The 19,055-nt window shown below is 41.2% G+C and overlaps 1 protein-coding gene and 3 long non-coding RNA genes across 12 annotated transcripts in view; 2 read left to right on the top strand and 2 right to left on the bottom strand.

Moving 5' to 3' along the window:
- The window catches only part of LOC141377988 (uncharacterized), a 31,603-nt gene extending 22,395 nt beyond the window's left edge, over window positions 1-9,208 (bottom strand). The window contains exons 1-3 of one of the 2 annotated variants that reach the window (XR_015508977.1): window positions 8,776-9,208; window positions 8,442-8,662; window positions 8,087-8,329 (exon numbers count right to left, since the gene is read on the bottom strand). This is a non-coding gene — a long non-coding RNA (uncharacterized LOC141377988). Of the gene's footprint in view, window positions 1-8,086; window positions 8,330-8,441; window positions 8,663-8,775 lie in introns of those variants that run through there. The other variant, XR_015508978.1, reaches the window with a different exon arrangement.
- The window catches only part of LOC147833556 (uncharacterized), a 486,957-nt gene that overhangs the window by 193,136 nt on the left and 274,766 nt on the right, over window positions 1-19,055 (bottom strand). The gene's annotated exons all lie outside the window — the stretch shown is intronic.
- The window catches only part of fndc3a (fibronectin type III domain containing 3A), a 143,263-nt gene that overhangs the window by 35,784 nt on the left and 88,424 nt on the right, over window positions 1-19,055 (top strand). For 4 of the 8 annotated variants that reach the window (XM_087283476.1, XM_087283473.1, XM_087283477.1 and 1 more), the window contains exon 3: window positions 15,117-15,192. In XM_087283476.1, the coding sequence (XP_087139602.1) occupies window positions 15,117-15,192 (76 nt within the window). Of the gene's footprint in view, window positions 1-8,625; window positions 8,950-9,230; window positions 9,436-15,116; window positions 15,193-19,055 lie in introns of those variants that run through there. The other 4 variants (XM_087283480.1, XM_087283479.1, XM_087283478.1 and 1 more) reach the window with 2 other exon arrangements.
- On the top strand, window positions 86-4,188 carry LOC147833558 (uncharacterized). Its single transcript, XR_015509019.1, has 4 exons — window positions 86-610; window positions 786-888; window positions 1,652-1,824; window positions 1,899-4,188. It is a non-coding gene; the product is annotated as an uncharacterized LOC147833558 (long non-coding RNA).

The raw sequence follows: 19,055 nt of genomic DNA, 5'->3' as shown, positions 1-19,055 counted from the left end.
TAATACAAAACGTTATAACTTAAGCAATCTCTTGCTGAGCGAGAGCTCTTCTCTTTTGTTAAACTGTGTGACTTTTTAACATTCTGTAAGGGGTCTACAAATGAAAGATAGCTATTCTTGGGTAATTCTGGCACATTTTACAGTAATGTTTATTAACGTGCATTGACCCTGTAAACAAATGAACTAAAAAAATAAATAAATAAAAAAAAACTGAACAGTCACATCATCGATGATGTAAAGGCTGATTTATACTTCTGCGTCAAGTGCACGCGTATGCTACGGCGCAGCCTACGCATTGATGCATTGCCCTACGCCTTGGCCATTGGCATCGCTGACATGCACCTCTCAAAAAATGTAACTACACGCCGCAAAGATACATAACGCAAGTGCTGTGATTGGTTGGCTTGGTAGTGCTGACGAGTCTGGGCGGGACCGAATGCCGCGTGAGCGGCATGAGCCCGATGAAGCGATTGTTTACAAGTGTGGAGTCCCGTGAAGGAGCTCCGGATGGAAAGTTTTGTTTTGTGTTTACCTCATAGTTAAAGTTGTTGCACGTCTGCCGGTTCCTGCCTTAAAATGAACGAGTTTGAGCCACTTTTACTTCCAGGAAGTGTTCAGGAAAACAGCAGCGAAGAAACTCGACACAGACACACATTTACACCTCACTGCCAACTAGTGTTTTGGAAGTGTTAATGCAGACCAACAGCGACAGCGCGCAGAAGTATTAATGCACAGCTACGCGCGTTGCATGCGCCGTGAGTTACGCCGGTCACTTGACGCAGTAGTATAAACCAGGCTTAAGCGCGCTCAGGTCTGGTAGGTAAAACATGCAATGTGAGTGCAGGCCGAGGGGATGGGCGACAATTGCACTTTGACACGTTCAAGTGTGCCTAATGCCGAGTTCAGACTGCAGGATTTTCAAAGTAGTCGTGTCACAGATGTTTTCACACTGCTTGACTATCTGGGCTAGCGTTTCGTCGCTGCTTTGTTTACACTGCAAGATGGTTCGTCGACATGGACATTCAAATTGCATGACTTTCCTATAGGGAGAATCGCCGACAACTTCGTCCAAACTACGTCTCACAGCCAAAAACATGTAGAATATCTTTTGTTATTAACTACATAATGAGAAAGAAGCCTTTAATGGGGTAGAACATGTACATGTTTGCTCACCTGGGTTTAAAGGGAATTAGCCATTTCTCCTCACAGACACGGTTGCTCCTGAGTCCTGTCAAACCTCCACTAGTTTTTCCTCCATTTCGTGGGTCCAAATAAACCGTAAAAGGGCGCTTTTAACTTCTCCCCCAGCCTCCCGCTGGCCTGCAGCAGGTATACAAACATGCACACACAAGTGAATGCTGCTCTCTCATTGGCTGTAGGCGATCGCTGATGTTATTTTCAGTCAAAACTCAATTCACACGGCATGATTTGAATCGCTGACAGCTCCAGATATTCAGCACGCCAAATACCTCACAGGCATCGGCGACTCATCGGCGATTCTCTCAGATCGCGTCTTTGATCGTTCATACTGCGTGATTGTCACTCACATGCACGAGCAGCGATTTGCCTGTGATTTCAGGCATTTGTCGGCGATTTCTCAAAACCTGTCGGCGAGCCAAAATCGGGGATAAAATCACGCAGTCTGAACTAGGCATAATGGGAGTGCGTCCTTAGACTATTGGAGATCAAGGCCCATTCCCAATTCTACACCTTAGCCCTCCCCCTTACCTTCCCAATTCCCTTTAGCTTAAAGGGGTAGGCCTAATGGGCAGGGGTAGATAGCCCTTCGAACTGAGATTTTTCAGGACCACACTCGAAAAAAAGGTAAGAAAATTTCACCAGAATACACCAGCCACAACGGCAGCATAGCTGCACCCAGTAGGAGAACCACAAATTAGATTTTTTTTTTGTCATTATTATGAATTTTTACAACAAACAAACATATTTTAATACATTCATAACCGCGTTTGTGTTTTACCGTCATGCTTTGAAAAAACGATAAAATAAAAAACGCTAAATTTCGCCATCAATAATCTATAATAATAACTCCTGTACAGCAGGCCCACAACATTCTGACACTCGATGACACTGGAATACCCTGTCAGTAATGTCTAGTGGCTGGGAATGAGCTTTTTTCAGTGTCTGCTATTATGCTAATGCTGTTTTCGTGTGTTTACATAGATGATTATAGCCACTGTGTAAGTGCACAGTACAGTTAAGATCTTATTGCCACGTTATATGGTTATGATAACATAATATCGTAGCCTTCAACGATTTCCTGAATATAAATCCCAATGAATAACGCAACTGGAATAACTACAGCAGTCTCGATCATCAACCTCATATGAAGCAAGAGATCGCAATGGCATATGATGACGTGTGCAGGTGTTGTAGTGCTGGCCCAATTTTTAGGGGTAAAATTTAAAGCCCTTCCCCTACACACTCTGTATCAAGGGCCAAGGGGTAAGGGTACAAAAATAGAATTGGGATTGGGACCTTCGAGATCAAGTTTTTTTTATCATTTGAAAGTGTTTTCCTGCTTTACATTTACATCGCATTTAATCGCTTAGCAAATGCTTTTATCCAAGCTTTTATTTGAGTTGTATTTCATTATTAAAGCTGTCTCCTCGAACAGCTTCGCCAATGGATAACCACCTGTAATTACTCTTCAGATTCACTGAACAATGACTTCAGCTGATTACCATCACATTCCCCAATGACACCTTTATTCAAGCTGACAGTTCTTAGAGAAAGCCTCTGTGTGGCATATCAGGCTAGACAGGAGGAGGACATAGCCACCAATTGCAAAAGGTCTTATTGGACCAACAGATTCAACCATTCTTATTAAGCACTCTGTTGAGAGAATCTGAAACCATCAGTGTTATTGATGTCCTGAGGCTCTTTGCTATGCAAATCAATACTTCCCACTGTGCCACCGTAAGAATCTTTTGCCAGAAATCTTGCTTTGCAACAATAGCGCAAGGTTGTATGTGACAAAATTCAGTTATTGTGGTGTTACGTGCACTAATGCTGAGAGCAGAAGTTATTGGGGAAAAAAAAAGCAGACTCCATATTGAGCTATTTTGTTTGCCATCGAAACCACCGGCAAAATAGCTTTGACATTATGCCAGATTTGACATTATAGTAATTTACCCGAGGCTATGTGAGCCCATGATTCCTGCTCATTTTTGCTTGGCACTCTCATCGAGGGGCTCCTTTTCAACGTCAGTTTCATGCCGGCTCAGCTGCAGTGCCACGTTGCCACACGGTAAACAATTAAAGAGGAACAAATAGTGAGGAACCTGAGCCCCTGACTCATCGGTTGAAGCACAGACGTCAGTTGCTAACAGCCATGAACGCAACGGCACCGCTGGCCCATCTCCAGGGTAATAAAGCCAGCGCTAACCACTGTAGCTGTGTTTGCTAATCACTCTCGCTTCCCCCTGCCTGATGGCCTTGTGCCGAAACCCAGCAAGTTCACCATGGCCATGACGCATTAGAGCAACAATGTTCCCATTTCTAATCTTTGCTCGTGCAAATCATTGTCACTCAGCCACCTGGATGTGAAGTTTCTTATCTCTGACATTTTACTGCCCCGTTTTATAGTCAAGAAATTGGCTTCCAGTTTGCTTGATCATGTACTGAGACGAAATGCGTAGATGGACACTTTAAAGAGGTTTTGTGTGGACTATCAAAGATACAGTGGATCATAGTAATGTTCCAAGCTGCTCTAATTTATGTTTTAAGCTTTTTGTCATTTTTTGCTGAATATTTGTCAGATGGAGGTACGGTACGGGTTGTTACACTTTTATGGCTGTTTCCACTGTCAAAAGGTAGCTAAAATGGCCTGTTTCTACTGAGTGGTACAGTACAATATGGTTCGGTATGCTTTTATGGCTGTTTCCGCTGTTAAAAGGTACCTAAAATGGCCTGTTTCCTAGACCTGTGAACCTACACTGGTCTCACGGTTCGGTTACGATTATTATGCCATCGATTCGGTTCAGTTCGATATCTCGGTGCATTGGCGGTGCTTTTCATACACAGTTTTAGATTTTCTTTACAGCAGCAATTCTTGTATCAAAATGTATGAATATATTTATATACTATTTTAATACAATTTTGTCATTTAATACAAACAGTCAGAAATACAAACTGTACCTTTAAACAACACCAGCATTTATAGCAATGAAAATAAACAAATATAAATATCCCACTCACTTTCTGATCCTTGTCTAGTTCTCTTACACCAATTTGATTGATCATACCCTCAACAAAAATGATTGCGATTGGCTCTTGCGCGCTGCACTCTTCACAGATGAGTGATACCGATAAGCGGCAGGCGGCAGCGGCGATCACAGCTGATCCATGATAGACACGGTTTCTGTATTCAAAAGAATCACTTTAAAACAGCCGAAAGGAGAAGAAAAATCATGCCAGCAGGTCAAATGGGCCACAGTGTGTGTGTGTTTGTGTGTGTGTGTGTGTGTGTGTATGAGAGAGAGAGAGAGAAAGAAAGAAAGATATGAAGTACTTTCATTCTCTCAATCGCAGTGAAATAGGGGCTTCTGCTGTGTGTCTGCGAAAGACTGATCCAGCAAACACACACGCAATCAAATTGTGCACAGTTTTAAGTCATTGGAGCGTTGTAAATACCCGTGCTCGCCTCCCTCGCGAGTCGCGACAGAGCGCAGATGAGATAAATGACAGCACTACATAATAACCGATTATGATTATTACTGAACCGATACCGAATTGTCACGCATCTGCATCGCGGGGCACCGAAGAAACATTACATTTTGACACCCCTACTGTTTCCACTCAGTGGTATTGTACAATATAGTTCGGGATGCTTTCATGGGCGTTTTGACTCTCAAAAGGTACCCAAAACACGCCGTTTCCATTGAGTGATATGGTACGGTATGGTTCGGTACGCTTTCATAGCTGTTTCCACTGTCAAAAGGTACCTAAATTGAATTTCCACTGATTGGTACGGTACAGTATGGTTCAGTACGATTTTTTGGCTATTTCCACTGTCAAAAGGTGCTTAAATTGGCCCGTTTCCACTGAGTGGCATGGTAGGGTATGGTTCGGCATGCTTTTATGGCTGTTTCCACTGTTAAAAGGTACCTAAAATGGCCTGTTTCCACTGAGTGGTACGGTATTTTTCGGTATGCTTTTATTGCCGTTTATCCTGTCATATGGTACCTAAAAGCGAACCGTACTATACCACTTTTTGGTCACCCTTTGCAAAGGGTACCACAAGGTGGAGCTCGATGTGCTGCTGAATGCTATTGGTTTACAGAGATGCGTCACTCGCAGAAGCAGGAATATGAAAACAAAGGAAGCCCCATTTTTAAAAACACAGCCGAACCATTACACCATAATAATATATGCAATTAATAACAAGCCATGGTCAACCTGAGCTCAAACGAAATTCTGTTGTATCCTGTTGTTGTCTTACGAGCCTGTCTAAAGCGCGAGCAGTTTCTCGTTCTCAAGAGAGCTCGCTGCGTGTATATATTTGAAATAAACTTTTTGAGCTCATATTAATAACATGCGCATGATCATTGAAGCGTTCTGTTATCCAATCCTGTCAAAATGAGACAAACGCGAGAGTGAAGTGCGAAAATACAAATGAGAAGCCGGAAAAAACAGCAGCAAATGATGCTTCTGCAGCCTAAAACATGAACAAACTGCCATGTTTACCTATTATCATCACCTTGTAGACTATTATCAACTGGGAATGACGGTATTACTTCCTAACAAGAGGTTACATGTGCTGGTGAAGATTAAAGACACATATGAAAGGTATATGACTGTACACTGAAAAAAAATCTGTAATTTTACATTTTATTTCCGGCAGCTGGAGTGCGGAAAAAAGAAAAGAAAAAGTAAAATAACGGACATTAAATTAGAGAAATTTACCTGAGTTAAAATTCTTTGGATTTTAATAAAGGGAACCCTTTTTGGCAGTGGAAACGCAAGCCTGATAAAGGTGGCCCGTATTGACCCGTACCATACTGTACCTCTTGGCAACCTAAAACATGAGCAAACTGCCATGTTTAACTATTATAATAACCTCTCGGTCACATGTGCTGGTGAAGAGTAAAGACAGATAAAAGGTTTGCACTGACAGTAGGCTGTATGTTGCGTGTTGTTTTTGAACTCAAATAAGGACTAAATGTAGGCTGTGAGTAGTTTTTCTGTAATTGGTAACAAATTTGAGACTGTACAGGTTTGTATGTGTTCATATATGTTGCATTTGTTCATTTCATATAACTGCAGACGTTACAGTAAGCTATTTTTATCATTGATCTGCAGTTCAAATTCAAAATCAAATTATGTTCATACATAGGTTAGTAATTAACATTAATGCACAAGTTTTTTATGTGTTTAATAAGGGTGTCACGATCCTCAATGCTCGATTCGATTACATTTTCGATTTTTCGATTATGAATAATTAATTAATTAATAACGAATTAATTATTTGTAGCCTACCGTTTAAACTACCTGACCTGCATGGTCTTTGTTTTATCCATAAACAAATCATACAGTAAATGAATCAAGGCAAGATACACACATAATTACAACCTGTCAATCACTTTTTTCTGCAGGACTCATGAATAGGCAGTGATCTGTGTCGTTATAATGGCGTCGGTAAAAAAGACGCACAACCAACAGGAACCAACCAACAGTATCTGAGGTGTTCGCTAAAATGACAAAGTACTTGTGTGAAAGTAAAAGATGGAAGCAGTCTACTGACCCGCTGACTGCCTTGACCCGCTGTCTGTGTGTGCGTCTGTGTCTGTGTGTGAATGAGTGTGTGTGGTCACGTGATGTGCGTTTTCAGAGGTAGAGAGGAAGGAGGGCTGCTCAGAAATGCTACACGCCACTGTGGATGTCAAATCGTTGTCGTTCTAAAATGGCATTTAAAAACAAAGACATATTAGTGTAAACAGGGCCTGAGTGTGTATTTTTCACGAGCGGATTTGCAACGTGTGCGGGGCGGAGGATCGCGATGCGCCCATCGTCTATCATCCCAACCGTAATACGTACATAGCAGAGCTTGCAAACTGTGTTTTTTTGTCGACAACACGAACGTTGTCAACATAACTAGCTGGAAATCCAAAATGCTTACACACCGGCGACTTCATTGAAAGAGGAGAGGGTTTAAGCTCTGTCGACGGGTCTCCTGCGTTTGCAGTTTAACAAGCACTTCAACAAGCCTGTTACTTTCCCGCTTGGCAAGCCAAGCTGACGAGACATGGGGCGTGGCAGCATCGACAATTCTATTTTTTGATTCGATAATCAAAGTTGAGCATAAATTTCGATCGATCTCGATTAAAAATCGAAATCGTGACACCCCTAGTGTATAAAGCATCTCTTTTATGAGAAGTGCTTCTCGTATGACCCATACAGCTTTACTTTGACTTTTTGTTGTTGAGCGAGAATGACGTTGACTGAAACTTTGACGTACACCACGCCCACCAAAAGAATACCATTGGTACCTTTTAAGCAGTGGAAACGCAAGCCTGATAACGGTGACCCGTACCAAACAGTACCACTCAGTTGGAAATGGGCCCTAAGAGAAACATCTAAACAAAGGATTTCTTGGCTAATGATTTCCTGACTGATTACACATTTAAAGAAACCCCATCAATTATGCAGTTGCTCATGCTTGTGTTGAATTTTTTCTCATCACATTAAGGAAAGTGATTCCACTATTGGATGAGTCTGGTGTAGAACTTAAAGTACAGGACCATGTTTTTGGATCAGTGCTTGATAGAAGACTGTGAGCTGCCTTCAGGCATTCCTGTCATAAAAGAAAGGTCTCTTGCATGTTTTCTCCAGTCAGAAATATGTCAAAGAAACATATTTTTGCGTTCTTCTCTGTCAAGGACAGGCGTAATTGATCATTTTCAAATGGAAAACGGCTAGGTTCATATCATACAGGGATCTGTCAATCCTATTTATGTATCATCCTTTCACACGTCTCTTCGATTCTGTCTGTTACATCGAAAGGGACCAAAACAGTGCTGTAATAGAGGTGAGGACTGAGGTGCACATGAGAGAAGCTGTTACACTACCTCAACTTCCCATCCTTGCACATCGATCACGGTATTAATAGAAGCAGCGTCTCTCTCTCTGTGAATGGAGAACAGACAGAAGACTGATAGCAGGGGGAGGGAGGATGTGCGTGAGTGTCTGTCGGTGAATGAGCTTGTGTTGCTCTGTGCCTCCTCACTGTTGTCGTCACCAAACCAAAATGTAGAACAAAGGAAAACTTGAGGACTTTCTGGACCAATGCCAGTCCTGTCCTTGGCACTACCTGAAATGTGGACAACATTCGTGTTTTCTCATTTTAGCACCTATGTGTTTGCCACAGAACAGTCACGAGTCAATGCCGGTATGGCACCTAGGGAGAGGTGAGAATTACAAACCGTCGCAGGAAAGAGCAATTGCGTCCACTCATCCATAGCCTTCCTCCTTCTCCTCCCCCTGTGAGCGGAACACGGGCGATTAGCTGTCCTCCTCATTGGTGGCGCGCTGCGGACATCGCCAGGGCTTATTTGTTGAAGGGGTTGCCGTGGAGACTGGCGGTGGTGGCGAGGCAGAGTTGGAGCCAGAAAGAGAGAGAGAAAGAGAGAGAGTCATCCATCTACTGCAGAGAGAGAGAGAGCAGGAGCAGAGATTAAAAAAGAGAACGCAAACATGGGCTTCGTTCCTGTTACGTTGTGAACGGCTTCCAGCTAAGCCAGACCTCTGTCCTCTTACCGATTTAGGAGGGTGAAGAGTTCACACGGGCCCCCATGTGTCGAACACATCGTCCAATCTCATGAGTGAAGCTGGAGAAGGGTGGCTCGCACCCCCGGAGCATAGAGTACCAGATACCTTAAATTCTCGGCCAGCCTGTTGAAGCAGCTGGATGAGAGGGAAATGCGGGCTACCGTAAGTGAAGATTCAGTCTTTTCTCTCGTGTGTGATGCATGCTGGCTAAGGGACCTGGAGAATGTGTCAATAATGCAGACTAGTGTCAGCGACAGATAACCAGCTGTGTTGCAGAACAAAGGAGTGAGCAAGTCACAGTGAAACGAGTGATCGGGGGCTCGCATACATACACAACAGCATGTAGCCGCTTGAACCTAATTCAATAAGACCTCCCTCGGCCACCCCCATCGTTGCGTGTGCTGTTGCTCATGCATCGCTCTTCTCTGCTGCGCATGTGGCTGAGCGAGAACACACTCGAGTGAGTGAGCGAGTGAGTGAGTGTGCAGCAGTCAAGGGATAGCTGGTGTGTCTCGGTGGCACTCATGAATGGGAACAGAGAGTGAGACGGAAGTACAGAGGATGGCTGTGTTAGGGGAGACCCGCAGTTGGAGCCCCAAGCCATGGGAGTTCAGGCGATATAACTGCGACTTCCACCAGAAGTCTGAGGTAAATGAATTCTCCTCGCTGATAGATTTATTGTCTTTGAAATGCAAGCTGTTAGAAACACTGCTGTGCTTCTTGGTAGCTCAAGAGCTTTGTTATTTGTTTATTATCTAGATAAGTGTTCTTTTCTTGAGTTTTTCATACTGAAACTCTTGGTTCTTAGATCAGAATGAGATAGGCGGAAGCTGTTGATTTGTGGTTGAGGTGGAGATCCTTTCGCTCAGTGGGTTTTCACCTCCGGAAGGACTGTCAGTTTCCTAACCCTCAGCTGAGGCGTGAGCCATGTGTTCCTGTTGTAAAAACCCATTGAATCAAAATCAAAATAGTATTTTTGGAAATTGTCCTAAATGATGGCTCGAATAATATTATTAAGATCCTAAATATGTGTCAATTCTGAATGTATTGGAGACGTGCGCTCTGACTGTGATGTTCATGATAAGCCAATTGGCTATACAGCCCTCCCTATTTCCAAAATTGGTTCAATTTGGGATATTATGATCAAGCTAGAGGCTGTTTGTGAGGATACGTTTTGCCAAACGGGAAATTGGTTGTACTTCCCAATTAAATCAGATGTGGGAACTAATTGGTTGTGCCACCAAGACAATAACGAATCCCATTTTGATTATTTTAAAAACATTTTTCTTGTTGATTCAATCAAAATGTCATGAAAAACAAGCCATGAGTACTCCTGTTTTTCTTCCAATGGAAGTCTGAGGTAAATGAATTGTCCTCGCTGATAGATGTATTGTCTTTAAAATGCAAGCTGTTAGAACCTCTGCTGTGCTTCTTGGTAGCTCAAGAGCTTTGTTTTTTGTTTATTATCTAGATAAGTGTTCTTTTCTTGGGTTTTTCATACTGAAACTCTTGGTTCTTGGATCAGAATGAGATTGGCGGAAGCTGTTGATTTGTGGTTGAGGTCGAGATCCTTTCGTTCAGTGGGTTCGCACCTCCGGATGGACTGTCAGTTCTTTATTCTTTTAATAATCATTTTTATAGGGGTTTTCACCTTTATTGATAGGACAGTGGAGATTTACAGACAGAAAAGCATGGGGAGATGAGAGAGGAAAAGGATCGGCAAAGGACCTTGAGCCAGGAATCGAACTCGGGTCGCCGCGAGCACCTGGTTACTATATGTCGACGCATTAACTAGTAGGCTATTGGCGCCGACGGACTGTCAGTACTTAACCCTTAGCTGAGGCGTGAGCCATGTTGTAAGACCCCATTAAATCAGAATAGTATTTTTGGAAATTGTCCCAAATGATGACTCAAATAATATTATTAAGATCCTAAATATGTGCCAATTCTGAATGTGTTGGGGACGTGCACTCTGACTGTGATGTTCATGATAAGCCAATTGGCTATACAGCCCTTCCTATTTCCAAAATTGGTTCAATTTGTGATATTATGATTAAAATATCAGGAGGATTTTATGTTATTGCAGCAGCTAGAGGCTGTTTGTGAGTGGATACGTTTGCCAAAAGGGAAATTGGTTGTACTTCACAAATAGTTCCGATGTGGGAACTGATTGGTTGTGCCAACGAGACAATAACGAATCCCATTTTAATGATTTTTCTTTTCTTGTTGATTCAATCAAAATGTTATGGAAAACTAGCCATGAGTACTCCTGTTTTTTTCCAATGGAAGTGTGAGGTAAATGAATTGTCTTTAAAATGCAAGCTGTTAGAAACACTGCTGTCCTTCTTGGTAGCTCAAGAGCTTTGTTATTTGTTTATTATCTAGATAAGTGTTTTTTTCTAGAGTTTTTCATACTGAAACTCTTGGTTCTTAGGTCAGAAAGAGATTGGCGGAAGCTGTTGATTTGTGGTTGAGGTCGAGATCCTTTCGTTCAGTGGGTTTGCACCTCCGGATGGACTGTCAGTTCTTTATTCTTTTAATAATCATTTTTATAGGGGTTTTCACCTTTATTGATAGGACAGTGGAGATTTACAGACAGAAAAGCATGGGGAGATGAGAGAGGAAAAGGATCGGCAAAGGACCTTGAGCCAGGAATCGAACTCGGGTCGCCGCAAGCACCTGGTTACTATATGTCGACGCATTAACTAGTAGGCTATTGGCGCCGACGGACTGTCAGTACTTAACCCTCAGCTGAGGCGTGAGCCATGTTGTAAAACCCCATTAAATCAGAATAGTATTTTTGGAAATTGTCCCAAATGATGGCTCAAATAATATTATTAAGATCCTAAATATGTGCCAATTCTGAATGTATTGGGGACGTGCACTCTGACTGTGATGTTCATGATAAGCCAATTGGCTATACAGCCCTCCCTATTTCCAAAATTGGTTCAATTTGTGATATTATGATCAAAATATTAGGAGGATTTTATGCTATTGCAGCAGCTAGAGGCTGTTTGTGAGTGGATACGTTTGCCAAAAGGAAAATTGGTTGTACTTCACAAATAGTTCCGATGTGGGAACTGATTGGTTGTGCCAACGAGACAATAACGAATCCCATTTTGATGATTTTTACTTTTTTTTTTTTCTTGTTGATTCAATCAAGATGTCATGGGAAACAAGCCATGAGTACTCCTGTTTTTCTTCCAATGAAAGTCTGAGGTAAATGAATTGTCTTTAAAATGCAAGCTTCTCTGAATGGACTGTTTACACAGTGCAAAAGCGCGTACTTGTAGGGAAATGACAATCCGCGAATCTCAGTGCATTGTTACCGGACCAATCAGAGCTTCTTGAGAGTGTGCCTTTCAGAGGAACTAGGAAATAGCCAAGTAGCTGTATATAATGAAAGTAAGATTTATGAACAAAATAATGTGATTTTCTACAAATGAGGCATCAGCACACATTACTTTGCATCTTATAAACAGAAACTCTGCTGTCCTTCTTGGTAGCTCAAGAGCTTTGTTATTTGTTCATTATCTAGATAATTATTAATTTTTAGAGTTTTTCATACTGAAACTCTTGGTTCTTAGATCAGAATGAGATAGGCAGAAGCTGTTGATTTGTGATTGAGGTCGAGATCCTTTCGTTCAGTGGGTTTTCACCTCCGGAAGGACTGTCAGTTCTTAACCCTTAGCTGAGGCGTGAGCCATGTGTTCCTGTTGCTTTTGGCCTGACACATGATTTGAACTATTTTTGCTTGATTTATTTATTGTTTTGCCATTTCAACACATTTGCACTGGATTTAAACCGATGATAGAACAGCAAAATACCCTTTAAACCACTTGTATCTCGTGTTGTATTTTTTCCTTCTTTTCTTTTTGAGCTGATTTTAAATGTGACGCTCTTAAACTTTCTTTGATCGTTCAACCTGGTGAAGTGCGTTTCTCAGTCTCAGTATGACATTCATCACAGTTCATCCACACCTTTTGATGTGACTCACCCCGTTCCAATATCCTCACACGAGGAAGCCACATTCATCAAGCCCTTTAGCTGAAAGGCTGTAGGGAGCTGAACGAGGTGGCATACGTTTTAAAATCAGCCAGTCAAATAACTTCCTGCTGGAGGCTTTCAGATCAGGACCCCTGCTCTACCGAAATAGATCCGCGCTCCCTCTCGTCTCCGAGACAGATGTGTCATCAATAGTGCCCTAACAAAAGCTCAATGGAAAACTGACTCAGAGCGATTTCATGGAACAAGTGGTACTCTGATGAGCACTGAACCGGCCCCTCCATCTCATTTCAGACCCGTGAGAATGACGTGGGTATGGACGTCACAGCCAGTGATGTTGTCCTCTCAATCATCATTCAAGATCCTTGAGTGATCTAATGTCAGTGATTTGCATGCGATCTATTGAACTCTGGACTCCTGCTTTGCACTTCTTTGCCATGTATTGATTTTGGTGGTGTTTTTCCCCCAAGACTGTTGTAGTTGGGGGTGTTTTCAGTGGATTGTATAGTTTAACAATATGTCATCTACATTGAAGTCTGAATTATTACCCCTCCTAAATTATTAGCCCCCTGTTTATTTTCTCTAATTTCTGTTTTACAGAAATGTTTTCAACGTACTCCTAAACATAATAGTTTTATTAGCTCATTTCTAATAACTGATTTATTTTCTCTTTGCCATGATGACAGCACATAATATTTGACTAGATAGTCTTCAAGACACTAGTATTCAGCTTTAAGTGGCATTTAAAGGCTTAACTAGGTTAATTAGTCAAGTTCGGGTATTTAGGCAAGTCCTTGTGTAGGGTTAAATTGTGTTGTGTAGACATTTGTTTTAGTATGCCCCAAATTTTAGTATGTAAAATGTTTCAGCATACCAAAAAGGTTTTAGTATGGTTTGTGTTTATGCAAGTGAGACAAGCGTGGTGCTAATCGACAAGAGAAGGCACCAATAATGGTCCATACACCATACTAATCAAGCAATGCAACTGTTTATTGCTGGTACACACAGCTGATATCAATTATCACAATAATATTCAATAATCATGAATCATACTCATGAACATCATTAATCGAAATACAACAAGATTGCATAAAAGGCTTCTAATGCGAAATAAAGATGAGGTTACATGAATAAAAGACAGATAATGAAAACTTCAAGCAATTTGATACAAGTATATACAACCTCAGAGTTGTGCCATCATTTTCCTCTTCAAAGACTGGGGAGCCCGTTGCAGTCACATTGGAAAACCAACACGTGTGTCCGAGAATGCCCGGCGAAGCGCGCTTATCCCACGGCTGAGCTTCCAATGTTTCAGCAAGAAACCCTCACCTTTATAGTCAAAATTTGGGTGCTGGCCAAAGGTCGGCCTAATAGGTAAGAGAGAAGTGTGAGTTGATCAGGCCCACCTCCTCTCTCAGCTAGTTGCACATTATTTCTGATTGCAAAGCACTAATTTGAGGTTTGTAGTGTCAGCATGATTATCTAGAGTCAATATTCTACCCCCTGAAATTTGGAGAAAGTTAACCTTAAGGTCCGGAGAGCCTTCTCTGGTTATTTGGTCAAACCTAAGTGTCAATATTTTACCACCTGAAATTTGGAGAAAGGTGTGAAGTTAACCTTAAGGTCATGAGACCCTTCTCTGTTCATACTTTTCGCCAGCGGATTTGCAACGGGTGCGGGCGAAGGATCGCGATGCCGATGTTGTCTATCGGACGAACCATACGTAATACGTACATAGCAGAGCTTGCAAAACTGTGTTTTTTTATCGACAACACAAACGTTGTCAACATAACTCACTGGAAATCCAAAATGCTTCCACACCGGCGACTTCATTGAAAGAGGAGAGGGTTTAAGCTCTGTCGACGGGTCTCCTGCTTCTGCAGTTTGACAAGCACTTCAACAAGCCTGTTACTTTCCCGCTTGGCAAGCCAAGCTGACGTGACATGGGGGCGTGGCAGCATCGACAATTCTATTTTTTGATTCGATAATCGAAATTGAGCATAAATTTCGATCGATTTCGATTAAAAATCGAAATCGTGACACCCCTGTTACTGAATAACCATCTCTTTTTCGCTTAATATTCTAGTTAGAATTAAACCGTGCCATGTGGAGAGCTGATGTTAGATGAAGGCAGCAGGAAGTTTAGCCTTACATTTTTTTTTTTTTTTTGTCATCAAGCCCTTTTAGGTTGGGTCGTTCAAATCAATACAGTTTATCTGTATTCAGCGATGTTGGCTGTCATTAGAGCGTTGTAGGTCATTTTATAGAGCAAGAGAATGTTTCCTTGAGGACTGAGCTAAATGGACTTTTCTTGTCTTCTTCAGGTAATCTTGGTGCAGGTAAACCCAGGAGAGGCCTTTACAATCCAGCGAGATGATGGTCAGTTTCAGTGTATCACAGGTAAGTTGTTCTTCTTAAAGAGGTATTTCTGTCCAGTTGAACCCGTGAATGCATTAGTCTAGGAACAAGTGGCATTTCATTTCACCGAAGCACAAGTTCAGACGAGTGTAATTACCACTCTCAGACTTACTCCGTAACCGACTGCAGTAAAAGTGCTGATTAACACCTATAAGTTCTCCTTATTGATTGAAGAGATTTGACTCTCAATGTTTTTACATACTTGAAGGTCCGATTTTTCAACTGTGCATTGACATGTGCATTGTTTTTCTTGTATGCATGATCTAAACTGAAACGTGAAGACAGGGCTGGACGTATAGTAGCCCCCCCTCCCCCCTAAATAAATTCTGTCCCTGTTTTGGAGCGCATTTGCTTACAGATATCTTTAAGCCCTATAACATAAAGCACTTGGGCATCCAGACACATCTACTGTGTTCCTGTATACAGAAACTTGAAACGCTGGTCCCACTTCCAGACTCTTCTGATTGATCCTGTGAAACTAACAGTGATGAGCAACACTGCGTGTGAAAGTAGAATTTCTTTAAACTTGTTATTCTGCCAGAAAACATGTTCCGCAGTAGGGCTGCACAATATATCGTTTCAGCATGAATATCGTAATGGGATCATTAGTCACTTCACAGGATATGGGTGTTGAGGTAGTATTATAGTTCATCATTTGCATGTGTTTTGAATGATTGTGATTATATAATGTTTTTAAAAACTTTCAGGTATAAGAAATTGTATCACTTGTGACCTAAACCTTTAAATAAATTATTTATATTATTATCATTCAGGGACTGTATTTGAATACTTTTCGACTCAGGAAGTGATGAAACGCTTTAGGCCCTATCATTCACCTAGAGCAGTGGTTCTCAAACTGTGGTACATGTACCACTAGTGGTGCGCGGGCTTATTTCTACTGGTACGCGGAGGAATCACTGAGTAATGAAAGAAATTAATCAATACAATTTTTAAAAATTACTGTATTCTTTGTGACATCTCGGTCACTAGAGCGTCAAAATTTAACCCACAGGTTAGAAAAATGAGAAAGAACTGCAGCACAATGCGCTTGCGTATTCCAGGCATACCTAGTTGAAAACGTCTTAACTTTTTAGAATGCCGCACCACGAGTCACATGACAAAAATCAACTGATCAGCTTCATATTTTATATAGAATATAACTTCATTAGACTAATTTATCTCAAACACAGAACACCCAAACACTGCAGTGCTTCTTAATTTTCTCCATAAATAGAACTCATATTAGAGTGCAGCAATGTTCTGTCAGCTTGACATCCTCTGAGAAAAACAGGTTCCCTAGCAATCTACATGCAAGTTAATGTTTCGATTTCAAAAAGTTTTACACATACGTCATATGTACATGCAACATATATTTTAAAATATATAAAAAAATTGTATGAATATGACTTGTTTTTGAACTGTGGAGTGCAGTAGCTGCTTAATATGGCCAACTTCACTGCTTTATTTCAATACTGGTCATTATGGTGGTACTTGGAGAGACCAATTTTTTCTTAGGTGGTACTTGGTGAAAAAAGTTTGAGAACCACTGACCTAGAGCAATAGACACAAGACGTGTTTGGTATCTTGTTGCTATTTTCAGACCAACGCAACTCTTAATTTTCACAGTTTGCGCCACGTTGTTTGAATGGCAAATCCATTTGCACCACTTTGTGGACTCGGACATAGGACATAGGTGTGCTGGTCTATAATAGAAGTGTGTTAAGGCGAATTGTTGAATTATGAAGAACTGAAATAGGCCGTGCCATTGACCAACTAAAAGCTGCAACAATGTTGTTCTGTGTGTTTATGTGCAAGAAATAATGATCCATGATTACCAGATTTAAAACTTCGCAGTGCTAAAAACCGATGTTCTGCCTAGCCAAAGACAAGGAAAAAAGACGGAGCTATACAAGGCCTGGGTAATCATCAACAAGCAAAACAACTGCATTCTGACAGCGAACTGCACCTATTCGGCAGAATATTTGAACATACAGTACATGTTTATATTTCATTCTAAGCATTCAGTGTCTGCAGTTTAATTCATTAATTAAATAATTAATTGTTTTTGCTGAAATCATTGCTGCAATCAAAAACCAGTGTATTATTCAGCTTAGCGTGAACTTACCTGATATGAAATGAGAACTGCAGAGTCCAGCATTTTTAATTAGGTCCTCACTCTATTCGGCTCTTATGATGGCTGTTAGCCAAAGACGTCTGCAGTTGGCATTAAAGCAGTGTGGTGTACGGTAAAATTTAAGTTTTCTATTTTTGGAAATCTTTCGATTTGGAAATCGAATTTGGCATCCTACCGCACAACACGACATGTTTGCTATTGCAAACTGTCGTTTTTTGCAGCTGCTATGCACGGTTGAACCTGTGACGTTGGTTGGTAATTCCTCTATTGGAAGAAAGTTTAGCTTGTATTAAGAAAAAACTCACTTAATTTTCACACATTATTTCTGAAACCACGACAGTATTTTTGTGCTTGTCTAGAAAAGGCTTCTTGATTTAAAATGTTTTTCGATATTTGGACCAGAAACAGAAGAAACACATTTTTTGCTGTGCAGAAACACACTGAATCTCTAAACACAGTTTCCATTTTCTCTGTAACTTCATTGCTTGATATATTGCATGGGAGAAACAAATATGCAGACTCGTAATAAAGTAAATCACTTTGTCGCCGCATTTTATTTGATTGTCGCCTGGGTTGAATTGGTCAATGGGGATCTTTTGAGAGTTGTGCATTAGCATGGTTTAATCATGCTCATTGTGAAAGGGCATTAAGGCTTCCTGTAGCTTTCTGTGAAAAAGGTCAATAATGTTAAACTTTAAAAACAACTGCAGAGAGATTCCCCAACTGAGCAAATCGTTCAACCCTTTTACCAAGCATTGACCATCTAGACCAGGCGTGTCCAAACTCCGTGCTGGTGGGCCACTCTCCTGCATAGTTTAGCTCTAACTTACTTTAACATGCTTTGCTGGAGGTTTCTAGTATCTAGAAAGAGCTTGATTAACCTGTTCAGGTGTGTATATATGGGGTTGGAACTAAAATAAGTAGGACACTGGCCCTCCAGGACCGGGTTTGGACACCCCTGATCTAGACTTTTGAGTTAATTATTGTTGCTCCACTAGTCAATTTAATTCACGTTCATGTCTAAAGTGCTTTTACAATGTAGATTGTGTCTACATAGAAGTTCTAGTAGATTAAAGTTGAGTCAGTCCAGTTTCGAATCGGAATAGGGTCACATTTAACTGGCAGTGTAAACGGGGCCTTAGTTAAACTGTAGAGTTGAATTTTCAACATCAGTAATGGACAGAGCAGAGATCAACATCCCATAATGCAATTCACAACCGTAAATAACCAGAAAACACTTGTGAATCATGAAATACACAAACTGTTAATTAAGAGGTAATATTTTACAGTGTGTGTTCCACAAACCTGTTGCTTCTTTTGGATTACGGAGAGATGCTGAAATACTAAGCGCCCTATTTTGACGGTCCATGCGCAGAGCGCAAAACGCAGGGCGCAAACGCTTTCAGGGTGTGTCGGAACGCGTTTTTGCAAATTTACGGACGGGAAAATCCGCTTTGCGCCGTGGCGCATGGTGTAAAAGGGTTGAGTTTATTTTCTTAATGAGTTATAGGTGTGTTTTGAGAATAAAACCAATCAGAGTCTCATCTCCCATTCCCTTTAAGAGCCAGCTGTGTCGCGCCAAGTGCGCATTCGCTATTTACAGGACACAAAGTAAGTCTAAGTGAAAAAAATGAGCATTTCACAAGCAAACAGTTAACAGTTTTTTAACAGAAAACTGTTAAACAGAGCATCTACTGCGTGAGAATGAGAG

This window comes from Danio rerio, chromosome 15 (assembly GCF_052040795.2).
Source record: "Danio rerio strain M-AB ecotype USA chromosome 15, GRCz13ab, whole genome shotgun sequence".
Taxonomy (NCBI): domain Eukaryota; kingdom Metazoa; phylum Chordata; class Actinopteri; order Cypriniformes; family Danionidae; genus Danio; species Danio rerio.
This window is presented reverse-complemented; position numbering and strand designations above follow the sequence as displayed.